The sequence below is a fragment of the Salvelinus fontinalis genome, chromosome 32 (genome assembly GCF_029448725.1).
Source record: "Salvelinus fontinalis isolate EN_2023a chromosome 32, ASM2944872v1, whole genome shotgun sequence".
Taxonomy (NCBI): domain Eukaryota; kingdom Metazoa; phylum Chordata; class Actinopteri; order Salmoniformes; family Salmonidae; genus Salvelinus; species Salvelinus fontinalis.
The window spans coordinates 25,296,656-25,319,786 of NC_074696.1; the positions used below are offsets into that span (position 1 = coordinate 25,296,656).

The 23,131-nt window shown below is 42.5% G+C and overlaps 1 protein-coding gene across 5 annotated transcripts in view; it reads left to right on the forward strand.

Annotated features, from left to right (window-relative positions):
* LOC129830971 (CUB and sushi domain-containing protein 3-like) overlaps positions 1 to 23,131 on the forward strand; it is a 759,188-nt gene that overhangs the window by 574,860 nt on the left and 161,197 nt on the right. For all 5 annotated transcript variants that reach the window (XM_055893871.1, XM_055893869.1, XM_055893870.1 and 2 more), the window contains exons 32-33: positions 19,265 to 19,378; positions 20,223 to 20,318. In XM_055893871.1, the coding sequence (XP_055749846.1) occupies positions 19,265 to 19,378; positions 20,223 to 20,318 (210 nt within the window). The remainder of the gene's footprint in view (positions 1 to 19,264; positions 19,379 to 20,222; positions 20,319 to 23,131) is intronic.

Sequence of the window (23,131 nt, forward strand, 5' to 3'; positions counted from 1 at the left end):
CCATCTATAGCATGACTAGACCCAGCCTCATCTACACCACCATCTACAGTGGTTGCTCCACTAAAAGTTTTGCAATTATGCTGCGAGACTTAGAGGTAATTTATGGTTTAGTACAGTACCTTGCATCACTACTTCATTGCTCCAGACCAGCGCAAGGGGATTTAGAGCACTGATTATGCTTTTGGGTCCTACTGTGTCTCTAACTGACATTAAATGGGCGACATAAACCTAAATAGAAACTGATAATTGTGCACGACTTCAGTATTACTTTCTAAAACTGTTGTTAGACTAAGGTTTTTCTTATTTGATTTTGTGAGGATTATTTTGCTTTTACTGGAGTACTGTAGTCCACTCCCGACCGGTTATGTTGTACAGCGCCTGAGTGGCGTAACGGTCTAAGACGCTGTGTTGCTACAGATGCTGGTTCAATGTCTGTGCCGGCCTCGACTGGGAGACCCATGAAATGACTGGAGCTTTTTTGGTTTCTCTCCCTCTAAAAACATAAATAAATGATTCCAAATAACAAACTGGCTTTATTTACAAATTAGTAACAACGTCTCACCCCATGTTCAAGAATGGCCTTTTTCTCGCTCATTTTATGTTATTTGAAAAGGAATTCATCTCCAAAATTGTATTATTTAAAAAAAAGTGATTATTATTATTTTTGTTATTCATTTAGAATTATATAAAATAACCTTGGATATTCTCAGAGATATATTATTAACCCTGTTATTAGCAGGACAATATATATTGGTCATATTGGTCATGGCTCCCGAGTGGAGCACAGTGGGATTGTCTTGCAGTTCTCCAGCTGTATCCACCCCACCCCGCCACACTGGGTAGCACTGAGCAGCACTTTAAAACTTCTTATGGCAGCAATCCCGTTAACGGGATGATATGACAACAGCCAGTGAACGTGCAGGGCGCCAAATTCAAACAACAGAAATCTCATAATTACAACTCCTCAAACACACATGTATCTTATTCCATTGTAAAGGTAATCTTGTTGTTAATCCCACCAAAGTGTCCAATTGCAAATAGGCTTTTCAGCGAAAGCACCACAAACGATTATGTTAGGTCACCACCAACTCACAGAAAAATTCAGCCATTTTTCCATCCAAAGAGAGGAGTCACAAAAAGCACAAATAGAGATAAAATTAATCACTAACCTTTGAATATCTTCATCAGATGATACTCATAGGACTTCATGTATCACAATACATATATGTCTTGTTCGATTAAGTTCATATTTATATCCAAAAACCAACTTTACATTGGTGCCATGTTCAGAAATGCCTCCAAAATATCCGGAGAAATTGCAGAGAGCCACGTCAAATACAAAAATACTCATCATAAACTTTCATGAAAGTTACATGTTTTACATAGAATTAAAGATACACTTGTTCTTAATGCAACCGCTGTGTCAGATTGCAAAAAGCTTTACGGCAAAACCCAATATTCAATAATCTGAAAACAGCGTTCAGCCACAAAAGCAAGCCATACAGTTACCTGCCAAATTGTGCAGTCAACAAAACTCATAAAAAGCATTATAAATCTTCACTTACCTTTTCTGATCTTCGTCGGAATGCACTACCAGGACTCCCACTTCCACAAGAAATCGTTTAGTTCGGTAATGTCCATCATTTGTGTCCAAATAGCTATTTTCGTTAGCGTGTTTGGTAAACAAATCAAAACTCACAAAGCGCTTCACTAAAAGCTGATGAAATGTCCAAAAGTTCCGTAACAGTCCGTAGAAACATGTCAAACGATGTATTGAATCAATCTTTAGAATCTTTTGAATAACGTTCCAACCGGAGAATTACATTGACTTCAGATGAGCGATGGAACAGAGACCCTCGCATGGTCAAAGCATGGTCAGGTCATGGCAGACCTGACTAATTCCTTTCTCATTTGGCCCCCCTTCACAGTAGAGGCACCAGACAAGGTTCTACAGACTGTTGACATCTAGTGGAAGCCGTAGGAAGTGCAAACTCATCCATATCTTGCTGTGATTTCAATAGGATCTTGGTTGAAAATTGACCAGCCTCAGAATTCTCACTTCCCGTTTAGTTTTTTTCTAAGGTTTTTGCCTGCCATATGAGTTCTGTTATACTCACAGACATAATTCAAACAGTTTTAGAAACTTCAGAGTGTTTTCTATCCAATACTAATAGTAATATGCATATATTAGCAACTATGGCTGAGGAGCAGGCTGTTTACTCTGGGCACCTCTGTGCACCTTTCATCCAAGCTACTCAATACTGCCCCTGCAGCCATAAGAAGTTAAGGGGCATTGCACTAATAATGAAGCTGACTAGGGAAACGTTCCCGCTGTTCTTAGTGCCAGCCTGCACATTCAAACTAAAACAATGTAACTGATAATGACATCTTTATGCTTTCGGTAATAAAATAATGATAAAAATATTCTTTCAAAACGCCGATGTTTATTTAGTTATGGATCCATAATGAATTACCATGGGAATAAATATCACTGAATTACAGAAATATTGGAACAAAGTTGTCTGTTGAAGATAAACAAATTGTTGCTTACTGGTAAATACTCTTTCAAACACACATGGTCATGTTGTACATCGCCATTATGGCTATTAGCAGGTAGCTGGACAATAGACTTGCCTAGAAGGAGGCTGGGGGAAGAATTCTATCATCAAATGCATTTCTAAGTTAGGTTGGCTATATCACAACCGACCATAATTGGCTGCAATTTCATTTTAATCCACCAGAAAGACTAAACAAATAATACCACAAAAAGTATTATTATGTATCACATCCGACGGTGATTGGGAGTCCCATAGGGCGGCGCACAATTGGCCCAGCATTTCTCTCCCTCTAAAAACATAAATAAATGTTTTGGCCTTTACAAATATTATTTTGGCCTATTCAGCTTAGAATCGCTCACTTTCGTAACATGTAGGTATTACGGACTCGGTCAGGGACAGGTTGAAAATGTTAGTGAAGACACTTGACAGTTGGTCCGTGCATGCTTTGAGTACACGTCCTGCTAATCCGTCTGGCCCAGCAGTTTTGTGAATGTTGACCTGTTTAAAGGTTTTGTTCACATCGGCTACCGAGAGCGTTATCACACAGTCATCCAGAACAGCTGGTGCTCTTGTGCATGCTTCAGTGTTGCTTGCCTCGAAGCGAGCATAAAAGGCATTGACCTCGTCTGGTAGGCTCGCATCACTGGGCAGCTCACGTCTGAGTTTCCCTTTGTAGTCCGTAATAGTTTTCTAGCACTGCCACATCTAACGAGCGTCAGAGACAGAGTAGTAGGATTCAATCTTAATCCTGTGTTGACAAGTGCTTGTTTGATGGTTCGTCTGAGGGCATAGCGGGATTTCTTATAGTCGTCCGGATTAGTCTCCCGTTCCTTGAAAGCGGCAGCTCTAGCCTTCAGCTCGATGCGGATGTTGCCTGTAATCCATGGCTTTTGGTTGGGATATGTACGTACAGTCACTGTGGGGACGACGGCATCGATGCACTTATTGATGAAGCCGATGACAGAGGTGGTGTATTCCTCAATGCCATTGGATGAATCCCGGAACATATTCCAGTCTATCAAAACAGTCCTGTAGTGTAGCATTCGCATCATCTGACCACTTCCTGATTGAGCGAGTCACTGGTACTTCATTCTTTAGTTCTTGCTTGTAAGCAGGAATCAAGAGGATAGCATTATGGTCAGATTTGCCAAATGAAGAGCGTAGGAGAGCTTTGTATGCATCTCTGTGTGTGGAGTAAAGGTGGTCTAGGATTTATTTTTCCCTGGTTGCACATGTGACATGTTGGTAACTGTTTGGTACAACTGATTTAAGTTTGTCTGCATTAATGTCCCCGGCCACTAGGAGCGCCGCTTCTGGGTGAGCATTTTCTTCTTTGCTTATGGCCTCATAGATCTTAGTGCCAGCTTCGTTTTGTGGTGGTAAATAGACGGCTACGAATAATACAGATGAGAACTCTCTTGGTAGATATCAGGCGAGCAATACCTCGAGACTTCTTTAATATTAGACATTGCCAGCTGTTATTGACAAGAAGACACACACCCCCACCCCTCGTCTTACCAGAGGTAGTGTCTCTGTTCTGCCGGTGCATGGAAAATCCCGCTAGCTCTAAATTGTCCATATCTTCGTTCAGCCACGTCTCGGTGAAACATAAGATGTTACAGTTTTTGATGTCCCGTTAGTAGGATAATCTAAATTGTAGGTAATCCATTTTATTGTCCAATGATTGCACGTTAGCGAGAAGAATGGAAGGCAGTGGGAGTTTACTCGCTCGCTTCTGGATTTTCAGAAGGAAGTCCGACCTACGGCCCCTTTTCCGGCGTCTTTTATTCACGCTAAAGGCGTGGATCTGGGACTATTCCAGTGAAAGCAGGATATCCTTCTTGTCATTAAAGGAAAAAGTTTATTTCAGTCCCCGGTGTAACGTCGGGAGAGTGATGGGTGTGGAGTCAGACGCAGAGAGCAGAAGGTAGACGGGAAAAAACGCTGTAATGTCCTCAAGCACAGTAACAGGTACAAACATGGGTGAAGCCCAAAACACAGGCACAAACAAATCCAAAACCACTGTTACCAAAATACCGGACAGCGAAAAACCCAAAAGTCAACAAACACCACTAACGTCAAATAACCACAAGCCCGCACAAACACCAGCGGGCTAAACAAACTTAAATAACACCCATCCCAAAGCCCCAACAAGGAACAGGTGAAAACAATTAGACAAAAACAAATGAAAAGGAAAACGGGATCGGTGGCAGCTAGTAGACCGGCGACGACGACCGCCGAGCGCCACCCGAACAGGAAGAGGAGCCACCTTCGGTGGTATTCGTGACACCCGGTGAGTAATTGCTTTTCTGATGTCCAGAACTTATTTTCGGTCATAAGAGATGGTAGCAGCAACATTATGTAAACAATAAGTAAAAAAATATGTTACACAAAACGCTAAAAAACTAAACAAAAGACGGCAATTTAAAGAGCGTATTGAAGTTAGAAGTAATAGGATTTGAAGCAATAGCCTACAACTATTTTAGCACCATTTCGCACTGCTCTGAGACAAGCATGGGGACTGGTCTTGATAAATCGATTGGATTATTATTTTGACTGAATCTCCATTTGGCTATTGGTTAGACTACAATTATGGTGTAGAAATGTTATGCTCTTAGTGTAACCTTAATTTAACTACGCATGTCAGTGGGTACTGCTAATCTAACCGTGTCTTAACTCTCCACCATAGAAAATAAACATTTAAAGGAAAGACCAAGGAAATAATGAAGAAAATAAGTAAGGGCAGAGTCCTCCACACGGCCTCTCAACTACAAAACAATCCCCGCATACACTAAGAGAGAGAAAGATAGCGAGAGAGAGAGAGATGGAGGGCTTGGGTGGTTGTGTTTCTCCTGCTTCTTCTCCTGCTTTCTGGCACTTGGTTCGGTGCCTGTAGTTGACCTTTGCTTGATGTGAGATGGCGAGGAGGCTGAGAGCTTTTTTTCCCGCTTTCAATCCTCTCTCATATGTTCAGAAACTAATTCTGATGTTCATCAGGTTTTCCACCCATAGCAGAGCAGTGCGTTATTGTGCAGTGATAAACAGTATCTCTCTGTCTCTCTTTTGTTCTCTCTCTCTCTCTCTCTCTCTCTCTCTCTCTCTCTCTCTCTCTCTCTCTCTCTCTCTCTCTCTCTCTCTCTTTCTCTTTCTCTCTGTCTCTCTCTCTCCCCTCTCTCTCTCCCCTATCTCTGTGGGGTTCTCACTTAGTTTATTGCTTAGTGTTAGGCCATACATCTGTGTTGTACAGGGTAAAAGGATGCTTCCTCCCACCCTTCCTCCATCCATCCATCTCTACTGGGTTATTTCTAGCTGTAACTCCCCCGTGAGGCGAGCTGTTCGCTCACCAGAAGAGTTCTCCACTTGAAACTGAAATGGGGAACTTAATCTTGTTGACCCAATCTCTCTCTTTCCACTTTGGACGAGGTTTATTAATTGGCCTTTCCAATACGACATCTCCTCCTCACCGCACAACTAAGAACAGGAGTTTGTAGTGCAATGGCGTGTGGGCTGTTTTTATATTATTAACTACATTAAGTAAGGAAAGATGTCGTATATAATGTGAGTTAACTATCTGTCTTTTTGACCTCTCATGGCCCACTCATGAATTCCTGTAAATATTGTGAAAACTGGTTGTATAAAGACTCATTATAATGTAATAATAACAAAGTATTCATAAAGTTAAGAGAACCTTCAACCCTTACCAACACAGTGCTATTACTGTATTAGCTCGAGCTCAAGAGTGGTGGAGAGGACCAATTGCAATCACTAAACCAGGCTGTAATATAGCAGCAAAACTGGAGACTGATGGCAATCCAACTAATCTGATTGCCATCTGACTGTCAGTCCATTTAAAAAAGCATGAGTGATGAGCGCTCTTGCAGCTCCAAGCTGGTTTATGGAGAATTCACATTTTTGTTATAATATCTTGTTTGGCTTGGGCTTGGATGATTCTGCACAGAGCAGAATTTGGGATTTAAATTCTGATTCAGCAGATTTTGAGTGAATTCTTTCCATTGCTCAGTTTTCTTTTTCCAGTGGCTCCTGGAGGCATTCAGTGAGCTGACCTAAGCTCTCAGTGGACAAACACCATGTCTCTTTCTTTTCTTACATCAGATCTCTCTCTCTGTCTCTCTGTCTCTCTCGCTCTCTCCCCCTCCCTCTCTCCCTAACTGTGAGTCCCTCCAGACTGGATAAGGCTGTGAAAGCCTAGAGTGAAAACATCAAACCTAGTGTAACATAACCCAAGGCACACGAGAAACAGACAGGAGAGAAGGGAAGGCTCTAAGAGCATGTTAAAGTGTTTGGCTTGAAAGCCAGTCACACCATGGATATCTCAGTGCTTCTCACTGTTGACTGTAATTAAAGAATATGTCACTTATTTTCTTTGTCATGGGAAAGATATTTTAACTCTTGCCACCAGTGGTGGTTCCCAAAATGTCATTATAGAGAAAGACTGAAAGTGGGCAGATGAAATACATTTTGGTCTTATTCATGGATCATAAATTATTAACAGGATTAATAATTGATATCAGATGATCAGCATTTCAATGGCATCAGTGGATTTTAAGTACTGGTCCAGACGTTTTGGACATCTCAATCCAAGGACACATCAGTTCACCCAAATGCAAATCACCATGAAGCACGACCTGTTGTGTATGATATACTGTGTGTCATCTGTTTCTATACATGTCCATGTACTTCATTTAACTAAAGCAGCCATTCAAACAGGCTAAGATGAGTTGTTTGTCCTTGTCTGATTAGTAAGCCATCTCTACGGCTTCATTCCAAATGGCACCCCATATCCTTAACGGAGTGGCTGCGGTTCCGGATTTTGTGGAAGACAACTTACTGTTGCAAAAAAAAATGAGATTTCTGCGCATGCAGGATCCACTAGCCTACTACTTTTCAGCTGCTGCTCAGTGCTCAGTTCCTCCATTGTCAGTGCTGTCACTCCTTAACATTAGGCCAAAGCAAACATAAGCAGGACACAAACAGGTTGTCTAGCAATTGCATGTTCTTTTTTCAGGAGGGAGTTAGGTATTTGTGCCCTCCACAGCATATCAAACAAGCAAGCCACAGACAGGCAGTCAATAGCGATTTAATGTACTTTTTTTCATCATTGTTACAAACGTTGGCAAACAGGTCTGATCTGGGTCTGATTCTGTGGCTCAGAGGCCTGTCCTGGACCCCTGTGGAGGGGCTGTGGAGGGCTGTTGACATTGTGTGGCCCCTGGGGTCCAGGGCTCTTCTCCGGTGGAGAGGATGGTGGGTAGAACACACAGAGAGACTGATGACTGCTTTCTACAGAGAGAGAGAGAGAGCGAGAGAGAGAGAGCGGCTCCAAATCCTGCAGATGGATGGAATGTTAATGTGAGGATAAGACGAGGCACAGCCTGGAGGCTCTTATATGCTACCACTCAAGCCCAGCCCCTACAAAACACACCCAAAACTCAGAGAGAGAGAGAGAGAGTAAAAGGAAGAAAGAGAAACAGTATGCTCTTATAGTCTATCCAGGCCCCTCCACAACACAACACACTCAGATAGAGAGAGAGAGAGCAGGAGAGGAAGAAAGAGAGCGAAGAAGCTCTTATCCTGAGAGGGAGAGGGACAGATAAAGAGGGTGAGGGAGAGAGAGAGAGCATGGCTGAGTGTTATTGTAGTGTGGTTTTATAAAGGATAGACTGTCCATCTGGAACGACACTGAATTAGACCAATGTGTTCTTTTGCAACTTCGACATTAGGTCTGCTATCTGTTTGCTTCTATCATTCTTTCCACCACTGTTGTTATCACGCTCTCTCTCTTTCTGCCTTTCTTGTGTTGCATGGCTATCCTGATTTTTCTGTCACCACCAGAAACAGTACATGATATTCTCTCTCTCTCTCTCTCTCTCTCTCTCTCTCTCTCTCTCTCTCTCTCTCTCTCTCTCTCGCTCTCGCTGTCGCTCGCTCTCTCTCTCTGTCTCTCTCTGTCTCTCGCTCTCTCTCTCTCTCTCTGTCTCGCTCTCTGTCTCTCGCTCCCTTTCTCTCTCTCAATTACATTTCAATGTCAATTTAAGGGGCTTTATTGTCATGGGAAGCATATGTATAGAATACACATAATAAACAATAAAAAATGTACAGTTAACATTACATTACATTACAAAATAATAAAGACATTTCAAATGTCATATTATGTCTATATACAGTGTTGTAACAATGTGCAAATAGTTAAAGTACAAAAAGGAAAATAAATGAACATAAATATGGGTTGTATTTACAATGGTGTATGTTTGGTTGAGCGTTTCTTGTGGCAACAGGTCACAAATCTCGCTGCTATGATGGCACACTGAGGCATTTCACCCAATAGATATGGGAGTTTAACAAAATTGGATTTGTTTTTTAGTTCTTTGTGGGTCTGTGTAATCTGAGGGAAATATGTGTCTCTAATATTGTCATACATTTAGCAGGAGGTTAATATGTGCAGCTCAGTGTCCACCTTATTTTGTGGGCGGTGTGCACATAGCCTGTCTTCTCGTGGGAGCCAGGTCTGCCTACGACGGCCTTTCTCAATAGCAAGGCTATGCTCGCTGAGTCTGTACATAGTCAAAGCTTTCCTTCATTTTGGGTCACAGAGGTCAGGTATTCTGCCACTGTGTAATCTTTGTTTAGGGCCAAATAGCATTCTAGTTTGCTCTGTTTTTTTTGATAATTACTTGACACATTGGAAAGAATTATCTTTTTGTTTTCTCATGATTTGGTTTGGTCTAATTATGTTGCTGTCCTGTCGCTCTGTGAGGTCTGTTTGTGTTGGTGAACAGAGCCCCAGGACCAGCTTGCCTAGGGGACTCTCCTCCAGGTTCATCTCTCTGTAGGTGAAGGTTTGGGAATTGCTTCATTTTAGGTGGTTGTAGAATTTAACGGCTATTTTCTGGATTTTGATCATTAGCAGGTGTCGGCCAAATTCTGCTCTGCATGTATTATTTGGTGTTGTCACGTTCCTGACCTTATTTTCCTTTGTTTAACTAAAATTGGTAAAAAACACACACATTTCTTTCCACAGGGCCGTGGGGTGAGACACAGATCCAGCTTGAGCCCCACCCTCTTCAACATATATATAAACTAAATGGCGAGGGCAATAGAACAGTCTGCTGCACCCGGCCTCACCCTACTAGAATCTGAAATCAAAAGTCTACTGTTTTCTGATGATCCGATGCTTCTGTCCCAAACCAAGGAGTGCCTACAGCAGCACCTAGATCTTCTGCACAGATTCTGTCAGACCTGGGCCCTGACAGTAAATCTCAGTAAGACAAAAATAATGGTGTTCCAAAAAAGGTACAGTTGCCAGGACCACAAACACAAATTCCATCTAGACACCGTTGCCCTAGAGCACACAAAAAATATATGTCCCTCGGCCTAAACATCAGCATCACAGGTAATTTCCTCAAAGCTGTGAACGATCTGAGAGACAAGGCAAGAAGGGCCTTCTACCTCATCAAAAGGAACATAAAATTTGACATACCAATTAAGATCTGACTAAAAATACTTGAATCAGATAAAGAACCCATTGCCCTTTATGGTTGTGAAGTCTGGGGTCTGCTCACCAACCAAGAATTAATAAAATGGGAGAAACACCAAATTGTTTCTCCCGAGACTCTGCATGCAGAATTCTGCAAAAATATCCTGCATGTACAACGTAAAACACCTGTAACGGCTGTCTAATGCCTCCTCCTTGGATGAGGAGGAGGAGTAAGGGTCGGACCCCAAAACGCAGCGTTATATGCAAACATAATGGATATTTATTAAAGAAAGACGAAACACACTCTTACACAAACTACAAAACAACAAACGATGTAGACAGACCTGAACTTGAGAACTTACATATAGACACGAAGAACGCACAAACAGGAAAGACTAGCCAAACGAACGAACAAACGAACGAAACAGTCCCGTGTGGTGCAACAGACACAGACACAGGAACAATCACCCACAAACAAACAGTGAGAACAGCCTACCTTAATATGGTTCTCAATCAGAGGAAACGTCAAACACCTGCCTCTAATTGAGAACCATATCAGGCAACACATTTAACCCCACATAGAAACACATAACATAGACTACCCACCCAGCTCACGTCCTGACCAACTAAACAAAGTTAAATAGTTTAATTTTAGCCAATTGGAGTTTGTGTTCTGTATAATTTATCATTTCATTTAGGATACCATCATCACCACAGGCCTTTTTGGGTTGGAAGGTTTGTATTTTGTCCTATAGTTAATTCAATGTAATTGGAGAATCCAGTGGGTTCTGGTAGTCTTTAATAGTTGATTCTAATATTTGTATTTGATCATGTATATGTTTTTTTTCGGTTTGTCCTTTGTTATAGAGCCTAACAGATTGGATAAGTGGTTTATCCATACATCTCTGTTTTGGATAGATAACTCTTTGTGTTTTTGTTTGGTTATTGTTTTCCAATCTTCCCAGAAGTGGTTAGATTCTATGTATTCTTCAAATACATTGAGCTGATTTCTGACATGCTGTTCCTTCTTTTTCAGTAGTGTATTTCTCTATTGTTCTAGTGATTCACCATAGTGAAGGCGTAGGCTCAGGTTTTCTGGGTCTCTAGGTTTTTGGTTGGACAGATTTCTCAATTTCTTTCATAAGGTTTTTGCATTCTTCATCAAACCATTTGTCATTGTTGTTCTTAGGTTGTCTGCCTGACAAGCTGTGAGGTCAAATATACTGTTTAGATTTTCTACTACCAAGTTTACACCTTCAGTAATGTTTTGTCCAGGAAGTTCTCTAGAAGGGATTGAATTGGTTGTTGCCTAATTGTTTTTTGGTAGGTTTCTACACTAATTTCCTTCCATATATAGCATTTCTTAATATTACTCAGTTCCTTTGGCATTTATACCTCATGATTGAGTATTGCTCTGTTCAAGTAGACTGTGATTTTTCTGTGATCTGATAGAGGTGTCAGTCGGCTGACAGTGAACACTCAGAGACTCTGGGTTGAGGTCAGTGATAAAGTAATCTACAGTACACAGACTCATACAGGCCCACAGACTATTACTATTCCAGGCCCACAGACTAGTGCATGTCACTGGGCCTGGAAATTGTTGAGCTCCCCCTCTAGGATGGGGATTCTATTGGGGGATCTCTCTCCTTCTCTCCCTCTCTCTCTCCCTCTCTCCCTCTCTCCCTCTCTCCCTTTTCTTTTCTCGCTCTCTCAGGAAAACACACAAACTCACTCACCACCACTTAAAGTACATGTGTGATGGTACAGCATGATGGAACAATGGGAATAGTGTCTCTCACATTAGGACACAAAGTTATTTTGTGAAGAATGATTGAGGATGGAACACATAGCATGCCTGGGCATGGTCTATTGATGATGTCTGGATCACTGAATCAGATCACACTGCACAAACACCATGCATATCAATATATTGCTGTGTCAATGGTGAGGTGTGAGTGTTACATACATCTACAAACTGTTAGTGGTGGCACTTTGTCTCAGCCTGGACTCAGTGGCTCTGGATCTACAGTAGGCTCCTCATTGAGTGGTGTAAACACCCTGTGTTACCATTATCAAACAGTCTCCAGATAGCGCTGATTTTAGTCATCACAGATAAAATACTTTAGATCCTCTGAGTGGCAAGGAAGAGTCTTCAGAAGTGTAAGAATAATTAGGAGTACACATCTATTTGGTGCAGTGTCAGTAAACTCACAGAGCGCTTCACGTCCAATGTTTCATGTTGTGAATTATTCCCTTTGGAGGGATAGCGACGAACAGAAAGAGATAAGGGTGTCTGAGAAAAAGTAAAGTTCACCAGTTAAAAACAACAGAAGATGAATCAAGGTGACACTGGGAGTGGTGAGAGATGACAGAACCCAATGTGTGTGTGCATGTGCGCGTGTCACAGACAGAAAGTTTCTTTCCCTGTGAATTCATCGAGCCCTGAGCTGTCCTGATTCACAACAAAGAGAGACGGATTTATCTGTGAGCCATGGAGGGCACCAAGGGGAATGAGGATTAATGGGCTGTGTAGGCTGGGGCCTGGGCCTTGCCTGACACTGGCTCCAGGATAGGGCTGCTCCAGCCCAGGGAGGTCCTGCGGCAGCCGGACCCAGGTAGAGGGGTGCCCGGGGGGGGGGGGGGGGGCATGGATCTGATGCCCCTGGATCGCATTATTACTCCGCTCCAGCCAGGGCTCATATGGGACTCTGTGTTTGATATCTATGTCGAGGTGGGAGAACAAAGAGTTCCGATGGGGCTAGTTCGGGCAGCAGCCACTCACATTACACACACAACACTGCACTCAAAACAGATCAGGCCGGCCAGAGAGAGCAAGATAGAGAGAAAGCGAGAGATGATTATGAAATGGAAAGATCATGTACTGTGTGTGAGAGTCTGTGAGTGGGTTGGTTCTTCTATTCTAAAATAGTCCCCACAAGGATAGTAAAACAAGGACAATTCTTCCTTGTGGGGACATTTACCACGTCCTTATGAGGACAAAGGCTATTTTAAGTTCAGGGGTTAGGTTTAGGGTTAGGGTTACAATTAGGATTAGGGTTACAATTAGGGTTAGGGTAAGGGGTAAAGGGTTAGACTGCAGTGGGCTAAGTCAGGGTCACACAGAGTGTTTCTTGGTAGTCTTAAACAAATCTACTTTGAAACAAAAGTATACACCTCATACACATGGTTATGGGATCAACAAAAAGAAGACACCTGTACCATGTCAGATATAAAGTTGAAATGTATTTTACACTTTATATACATCACAGAAGACTGAAATATAACACAACTGTTTGACATAGAAACACTGGATTTTTGTCATTTTTAATTATGAAATTATGAAACATATTATTAACGTTCAACCCATGAGGCCAAAGATTTTGGTCATTGACTGCAGGAAAGGGATACACCTGCTAAACGAAACCCTATGAGGCAAATAGCTAGGTTGTATCCCAACTGGATGCTATTTGTCTCAACATCCTTTTATCCCTGTGGCTTGACTGAGGTGTTATCTCCATAGACATCTGGTTAGAGGGCTCAGTAGAGCCATGAGTCCTGACTGGCTGAGTCCTGACTGGGAAAACATGCTGCTAGACGGGGGGGGGGGGTATAGCTCAGCCTGATCACTAGAAATAGACTTTGATTTCAGATGTTTGAAACCGTCCCCAGAATATTGATATATGCCTTCCTCGACGCTAACAAATGTGTTGTTTTTGCGATTATGCACCACTGGCCGCAAACTCGTGATAACTGGAGCCAGAGCACCCTGCTTAGACCACGGTACCACTGCAGTTCACAGTGCTCTAGCAAGCCGTGAAAATACTTAATGATACATTTTTTATTATTTTGTTTTAAGCCTTCCCCAAACCATAGCCCTAACCTTAACCACTCGGAAATGAAGACCTAAACTGTTAACCTTTGAGTTGTTTCTGTTTTAACCCAGTAACCATGCAGAATGAATGCATCAAAAATAGACATTCATCCCTAATACGTGGAATTTCAAAGGGAAACTATGAGATCTTGTTGGTGATGTTTATCTACCACGTTGGGGCGCCGGTAGTTTGGGTTCATGTTTGTGTGTCTGTGCGCTTGTGTGGGTGTGAGCGTGTGTCTGTGCATGTGCGTGTGTGCATGTGTGGGTGCGTGCGTGTGTGTGTCCTGACTATGCTGGGTTAGCGAGGGGGGTAGATGTACCACGGCCCTGTGTGTGTGTACAGAAGCTCTATCGAGCTGTACAGTCAGAACACCAGCAGGCCACCCAACGGCAGCATGGACCAACGCTGGGGTGATTACACTTTTGTCCTCTAGCTTCTTATCCCACAGACACAGGTCCCAGATAATGAATTCCTTTGAATATTAGACATTTTCAAGATCCCAGCCCCTCGCCTGATTATTATTGGGCCTTTTCCACTGATTTCATGAATATTGCAGACTGAGATTCTAGTCCAGTGTGACATTCAAAGAGCTTCCCTTCTGCTGCAAGGTTATTGAAGACTGAATCGCATTAAGCCAAGGCATTTATATTGCAGTAATACTGTATGTATTCCCTGTTTTATGCTTGGATTGGGAGCTTTTGGCACAAAGGACATTTTCTCATGTCTCCCACCATTAATTGCGTTTAGTTTGCACTTTAGAGGTTGAAAGGGTTTTAAATGAAAGCCATGATGGCTATTGCACACATTATTTCAGCGTCAACATTTGATATTCAACATTGTACCTGGGAAAGCTGGGAAAGTTCTAGAATTTGAATATAATTAATTCAGCCCAAGAAGTCGCGCTTCGGTCCGACCTTGAGTCATATGTTTACGCTTTGCCTCTTACAGATGGTAATTGTATGCTTTGTACAATGGGGTATTGTGCCTGCCCTTAACACTTCTGTTCGGTATTTCCATGACTGTACCATGGCTGTGTTTGTGTGTGTGTGGGTGTGAGTGTGTGCGCATACGTGCGTCGTGCGTGCACACGTTGGTGGTGGTAGACACTGCTGTTGATCATGATAACATCAGCTATAGGTCCTCATTCATCTCAGAAAAGTCTCCATCTTTTTCTCTCTCTCCCTCTCTCCCTCTGTACCTTAAAGAACGGATTAAATGGAAATCTGTTCCAACCAAGGCACCATCAGGTGAGACAACGAACCAGAAAAAAAACGACAACTGCAAGGTCTTTTATTTTAGAGAGGTATCTTAACGCCTAAGAAAAAGGGCGGAAAAGGGAATCTGAATTAATCATCGGTTTCATTTCCATATAACCTCGGAAGCATCTGTCAGAACATGTTAAGTGAGCGAGACGCGTTTGGTAAAGGGCAATCTCGTGTGGCGGAGGTCTGTTTGTTGAAACTACTTCCTGAAATAGTGCTGAGCTAGGTGTTTAGAGCTAGGTGTTTAAGGCTATGTCCCAAATGACACCCTACTCCTACTACTAGCCCTATGGCTTCTTCAAAATGAGTGCAATACTTAGGGAATAGGGTACCATTTGGGACGCAGGCTCTGCTTGTGGGCACTGCGCTGAAGCACTTAGCTCTGGAAGTGCTAACTGTGTGTGTGTGTGTGTGTGTGTGTGTGTGTGTGTGTGTGTGTGTGTGTGTGTGTGTGTGTGTGTGTGTGTGTGTGTGTGTGTGTGTGTGTGTGTGTGTGTGTGTGTGTGTGTGTGTGTGTGTGTGTGTGTGTGTGTGTGTGTGTGTGTGAGAGAGAGAGAGAGAGCATGGCTGGAAGACAAGGTTCACCCTAGCTGCTAGTGAAACGAGGAGCTTGCTTCTCTGCTTGTCAGGCAGTTGGCTCTGTAGCGAAATATCTAGGCTATGTATGAACATGACTTTGAGTGGTACAGCTCAGCGTGTGAGTGTTCTGTCTGGAAGATTTTTCATGTGAACTCTTTTTTGAGGCAGTTGCTACATCCATTGTCGGACTTACACATTTATGATATGTACCCATTGATTCTTGAAGAATATAACTTATGAATGCCTCATGAGTTTAGTTCAGAACCCAAAATATAAGCTTGTTTTACTCCAATGTTTGTAAACAAAGTAAATGTAAACAGGCACTGTACAGCCTCAAAACATGGTTTTGATATCATGGACGGTCAGTCTTTTTATCCATAGCCCTGTCTATGAATTTGAAGGTGGTTACATTTCTCAAGCCCAATCCCTCAACTGTTTACCAATAAAAGTGGCAGGGAGTTTTCTTTGTTATTGTTTCAACTGATCAAATATATCCCTGAAAACTGGTATCCTTACCTAGAGTGCACACTGAAACCTATTCATATGAGGAATGGGTCACAAATGCTTTGACGAAGGCCAATATGCTGATACGTAAGCTTGACTAAACTAAGTAATAATGGCAAGAGCTAACACAGATGTGAAAGTTGGCCTACTTTTCATTTTAGGAGGAATGGGTTTGAAATCTGAGGGATGGCACAAACCATAGGGTGAGCTTTTGCCAAACTGGTACTCAGGTCTTCTCTGGTTCCATGGCATACAGTTGTTTTAGTCTATTTGGTATTGGCAGCAAATTTTCTTCTTACATTGCAAGACATTAAAGTGAGCTTTGATATCAAAGCCGTAAGACGAGAGGAATTTTCAATAAAATATTGGGTATTTATTGAATTCGCATCTGGGACAATACTCCCCAAAAACATGCATGGCTCCAACACATAAAGCTGTGCCGTTCTACAGTACGTGTCTACTGAAGAGAAAGTCAGTCTCCCGGCCTCCCTCCCAGATACAGTACTAAATGGACCATGGTCTCTCTCTTCGCTCTGTTCCATTCAACAAAGCACATTCCCTGGGGAAGGTTTGAGCTTTTTCCCCTGACTTGGGCCCAGTATTGGTGTGGGGATGCTGAGGTTCCCAGTGGTATGGCGTTTGGGGAGGGGGGTCTGTGTGTGGGGAGGCTGAGGTTGCCAGTGGTATGGCGTTTGGGGAGGGAGGTCTGTGTGTGTACAGTAGTACAATACCACGACTGCTACAAATACTGACATTTTAACACAAAGCTGTTGGACTTCTCCCCACACTATAAACCCACACTCCCCAAACACAATGGCATTAAAAGTGGATGGTAGGCTATTATGCTACGTTAAAATGATACATGCTCTTCCCTAACCAGAACTATTGGTCTATGTTTCTTACTGTGCCTTCAGGCCATACAGACGTGTTGCAGTGATAGAGAGCATTTCTCTCATCTTCTGTTATTCAAGGTGGTATTTGGAATGTAGCCTCTGTGCAGTTGGGCTCTTCAGCATATCATGAATAAAGGCCCATCAATAATGGCCTTGTTGGTACATGCCCAATTGCGCGTGTTTGTGTTTTCCCTGTCCTGTACTAAATATATGCATGAGGAGTCGAGCACACACTCATCTTGTCTACTTAGGCATACAACTCAAAGGCACTACTCTTAACTTGGGTAAAACATCCTGGCAAATCTCATCATTTCTATGTTTCTGTTTAAATACAGAATCAAATCTGTAATACTTTTCTTGTAAAAAAAAGATGGATTGTTGCAATTCAAAAGGAACTGTATATAGTAAGGGCTGTATGTATCAATCGTCTCAGAGTAGGAGTGCTGATCTAGTATCAGCCCCCCCTTCCATGCAATGTTATTCATTGTGATCTAAAAGGCAAAGTGGATCCTTAATCAGCCCTCCTACTTTCAGACGCATGATACATACGGTCCCCGAATCTGTTTCACAGGGTGACTGTTAGTGTAAAGATACCATTTAATCAAAGCAAGAAATCAAAGGGAATCAGGCAAGATGTATGTATAACCTCCATACAGTATATTTGCTATTGGGATGGCCATGGGGTGTAATGACCCATCCCTTGTGAATCACTCACCAAATAAGATTTGGGCTTAATCACAATATAGCAGTCCTATAAGCATACTATTATGTAGATGCATAGATACTGTAGATTCATTAGCATCTGTAGCCCTTTCCTGCAGTCAAAAGACCAAATCGGCCTCAAGGGGCCGATAATTAGTAATGAGTTAATACCACTTTATTTATTAAATTTTTGCTTAAAATCCAGTGTTTCTATGTCAAACCGTGTTGTTATATTTCAGTCTTCTTTGATGTATATAAAGTGTAATATTGGGATGCAAACTCAATATGTAATACCTTTCTACTCTATATCTGACATGGTACAGGTGTCTTCTTTTTTTAAGACCATAACCATCTGTGTGAGGTGTATACTTTATTTAAGAATCCCAAGAAACCCTCTGTGTGACCCTGATTTAGCCCACGGCAGTAAAATCATTAACTGACTTCCTAATAGACAGTTAGTAGGGCAAGGTGGTGCAAGTGAGTGTCATAAGTGTTCACCCTAATCTCATATATTAAGTGATTACACATGTGATTTGGATCTCCTCATTTCAAAATCAAAAGTTACTGGAAATGTCCAACCCTGACTGGGCATCCATCATGGGGCTTACTTCTTGGAAACCAAAGAGAATGTGGGTCAGGGGGAACGTAAAGTTAGAGAAATCAGCAACTAAGTGACTTACAACATACTATTTCTCCCGAGAACAAATAGTCTCAGCATCAAATTGCAAATTGTCATTTCGTAACAATTTAGGGCAAGTACAGTAGAGTTTTGTTATGCTAATGACTTAGCTGGGTAAAGAGTGTTTCTGCCTTCACAATGACGCCATCAAAGTGGTTAGGGAGGGTAAATAAGGATTTTTCTGTGTTACTGTGTACAGTTGAGAGGAAGCCCACAGTGTGCACCAGTGTATTGCGGCTTTGCTCAGAACACTAAGAGACTCTCAGAGAGGTTTCCAATTAAAAGATTTAAATAAACATACAGTGCTGTTACCTCGGGGAGTCCCTGCCACAGTTTTACGCCCACTGCTGTTGTAATGAAGAATAATGATGTACTTTTGTGATGTTATTAGCACAATGTAAAACTTTTTTTTTAAAGCAGCTCAATATGCTCATTGCCAAAGAGAGGAGGAGCAGTTGATAAAACAGTAATTGTATAATGACACATTGTGATCTATTTTGCTGTGCTTTAGTACTTACCATCCACTGATGTCACAATTTAGCTCTCATGCATTTTCTAAACGGCCAGTACACCTGTGACAACTAGTAACGGTCTCGTTTCTATTTTGATAGCTTGGTGTGAAATGATGAATTGTGTTAACACAATGGTGCTAGCTTTTTTGTTAGTATTTTAATTAGTTAAAGGCTTCTTTCTCTTTTCTCTCTTTCTCTCTTTTAGTGCTGTTTGGGCAATTTGTCTTGTTCCAGACATCACTCAATGACGTTGTGGACATTTATGATGGGCCTACGCAGCAGTCTCCACTCCTGTCTTCTCTCTCTGGCTCCCACTCAGGTAATATACAAAGAGCAAGGAACACAACACAACGACAGACACGTCAGTAAAAGTGACACTGAACTTTGTTCTGGAGATTTTCCTTTTTGTCACTGTGCTTGCTGTTCGGGGTTCTGGGCTGGGTTATTGTTCAAAAATGCTTAATAGCCACATCCCAAAGCCATACATTAGTCACATATTGGACACGTTTATTCAGTATCACTTTAGTCTCCATACAAAGTATTTATCAGCAAAGCATCTGTTCCCCTTGGGTCCCTCAGTCACGCTGAACTATTGAGCCGTGCGTGTGTGCGTTGGTGTGTGTGTACATGTGTGTACGTGCTTGCTTGCTTGTGTCTGTATATGACGGAGGGAAAATGACATGGTCTGTACCATGTAATCAGCAGCACCTTATGAGATGCTCTTAACAAAGAGGTAAGTGCTGATACAAGGCTGTACATTTCCCCCGTGGCTATCAGGGATAAGACCACCAAAGTACCAGGGAGACTGTGAAGAAGGTGGAATGAAAGGGGTCCGTTGGCAATCAATAAGGCCTTCTATCAAAGCATGAATCCCTTGTTGCCTCTTAATGTTCTATTCAAGTATAACATTAAACCAACAGCTGATTAGTTAAGCACAACAGGCATCAGTTAAACAACGCCAGATCAGAGATCAACATGATTGATTAATCCAATGCACTCTGATACATTTATCTTTAACTGGGTCGGTTCATCAGTTGTTGGACAGCCAACCTACACATCAATCAGAAGAATAACCTTTCATCCTATGAAATGTTTGTGTGCGGTGGAGTTGTAAGTTGTGTTTGATTGATCATTGAAATCCGTCTTTTTTTTTCTTTCTTCAGGAGAGTCTCTACCCTTGAGCACGGGCAACCAGATAACCATAAAGTTCACCACGGTCGGCCCGGAGACTGCTAAGGGCTTTCACTTTGTCTACCAAGGTTAGTCTTCCATAGATAAACTCAGCAAAAAAAGAAACGCCCTCTCACTGTCAACTGTGTTTATTTTCAGCAAACTTAACATGTGTAAATATGTGTATGAACATAACAAGATTCAACAACTGAGACATAAACTGAACAAGTTCCACAGACATGTAACTAACAGAAATTGAATAATGTGTCCCTGAACAAAGGGGGGATCAAAATCAAAATGTAACAGTCCGTATCTGGTGTGCCCACCAGCTGCATTAAGTACTGCAGTGCATCTCCTCCTCATGGACTGCATCAGCTTTGCCGGTTCTTACTGTGAGATGTTTCCCCACTCTTCCACCAAGGCACCTGCAAGTTCCCAGACATTTCTGGGGGGATTGGCTCTAGCCCTCACCCTCCGATCCAACAGGTCCCAGATGTGCTCATTGGGATTGAGATCCGGGCTCTTCGCTGGCCATGGCAGAACACTGACATTCCTGTCTTGCAGTAAATCACGCACAGAACGAGCAGTATGGCTGGTGGCATTGTCACGCTCGAGGGTCATGCTAGGATGAGCCTGCAGGAAGGGTACCACATGAGGGAGGAGGATGTCTTCCCTGTAACGCACAGCGTTGAGATTGCCTGCAATGACAAGAAGCTCAGTCCGATGATGCTGTGACACACCGCCCCAGACCATGGCGGACCCTCCACCTCCAAATCGATCCCGCTCCAGAGTACAGGCCTCGATGTAACGCTCATTCCTTCGACGATAAACGCCAACCCGACCATCACCCCTGGTGAGACAAAACAACGACTCGTCAGTGAAGAGCACTTTTTGCCAGTCCTGTCTGATCCAGTGATGGTGGGTTTGTGCCCATAGACGACGTTGTTGCCAGTGATGTCTGGAGAGGACCTGCCTTACAACAGGCCTACAATCCCTCAGTCCAGCCTCTCTCAGCCTATTGCGGACAGTCTGAGCACTGATGGAGGTATTGTGCGTTCCTGGTGTAACTCAGGCAGTTGTTGTTGCCATCCTGTACCTGTCCCGCAGGTGTGATGTTCGGATGTACCGATCCTGTGCAGGTGTTGTTACACGTGGTCTGCCACTACGAGGACGATCAGCTGTCCGTCCTGTCTCCCTGTAGCGCTGTCTTAGGCATCTCACAGTATGGACATTGCAATTTATTGCCCTGGCCACACCTGCAGTCCTCATGCATCCTTGCAGCATGCCAAAGGCACGTTCCCACAGATGAGCAGGGACCCTGGGCATCTTTCTTTTGTTGTTTTTCAGAGTCAGTAGAAAGGCCTCTTTCATGTCCTAAGTTTTCATAACTGTGACCTTAATTGCCTACCGTCTGTAAACTGTGAGTGTCTTAACGCCATTCCACAGGTGCATGTTCATGAATTGTTTATGGTTCATTGAACAAGCATGGGAAACAGTGTTTAAACCCTTTACAATGAAGATCTGTGAAGTTATTTAGATTTTTACGAAATATCTTTGAAATACAGGGTCCTGAAAAAGTTTATTTCATAGATTATACTTAATTAGTCATAAGTACAGTGTCCTTATTAGGACATCCTTATGACTCTGAGGCTGTACTAATTTTGGCAACATACATACAAAACTAAGTCCTTTCTGTCTTCCAATATTGGCTATTTTAGCTCTGTCATGACATTATTCAAATGAATCAGCAAGTCGCTTTCATCCAACCCCAGCCAAGCCAGAGGCATGGATTGAGTTTAGCTATGCATGTAAGGATTGCCTACACTCCACTGTCACTATGTGTTTGAAATGACTGTATAAACATTAGGATCCTTTGAATACAGTACCTCCACTTGTAATAAATATTGAAATGTGTGACTCTGACAGGGAGTGAAATAAATGTAGCTTTATTGATATGTTCTTACAGAGTGCTCTCAAGAGTAATGCTGGTCTGTAAATTAAAATAATTTTTAGATGCCTGACATTTAGAACGTCACACACTTCCATAGAGTACATACAGTCATCAGTAGTGTGCAGAAGCAAGAGGGGTACATTTACATTTTTCTGTCAGCTAGCTATCTGTTGATGACGTTGCCTGGCCCCAAAACCTGTCTGTTCAGCACTATCACAGGCACAGAGGTGTCCTGCTCAGCAAGATGCTTCACATATCCCCAAAAAGCTTAGAATGATCAAGCTTCTTATAACTTTCACAAATTGTACACATTCCACATTTCCCCTCCTTGAAATCTCCTCAGAGTAATTTTGCGTGCCACATGGCACTCTATTCCCTACATAGAGCACTACTTTTGAACAGAACTCTATGGGCCTTGGTCAAAAGTAGTGCAATATATAGGGAATAGGGTCCCATCTAGCAGCAGCATCCTCCAGTGTAGAAGTCTCATTCCCCCCTAACACATGCTAAGCCTAACTCCTGGATGGATCCCAACAACTCCCTGCCTCCCTCCCTGCCTCTCTGCCTCCCTGCCTCTCTGCCTCCCTGCCTCTCTACCTCCCTTCCTTCCTTCCTCCCTCATTTTTGGACTCATTCATTTGTTCTTGCAATTGCGAACTAGGCCTGCTAACTTAAATCCCACTCAATAGCTCAGTTATTGCTCTTCTCAACATTTAATCCCAATTTCAATTTTCTGTTTAAATAGAACACCACCAGACTTTTACACAAATGACAGATTCAGTCAGACGGTTCTTGTTTATGTGATAACCCTGCCTTCAGTATTCAAGTGTGTAATATATTTTCTGAGCGCTCAGGGGCGGATGATGAAGGTAACAGACACACGCTCTCCTCTGCTCTTACAAAGCCTAAGAACACCATGGTGCTGGTCTGTCTCAGACGTGGTTTTGCATT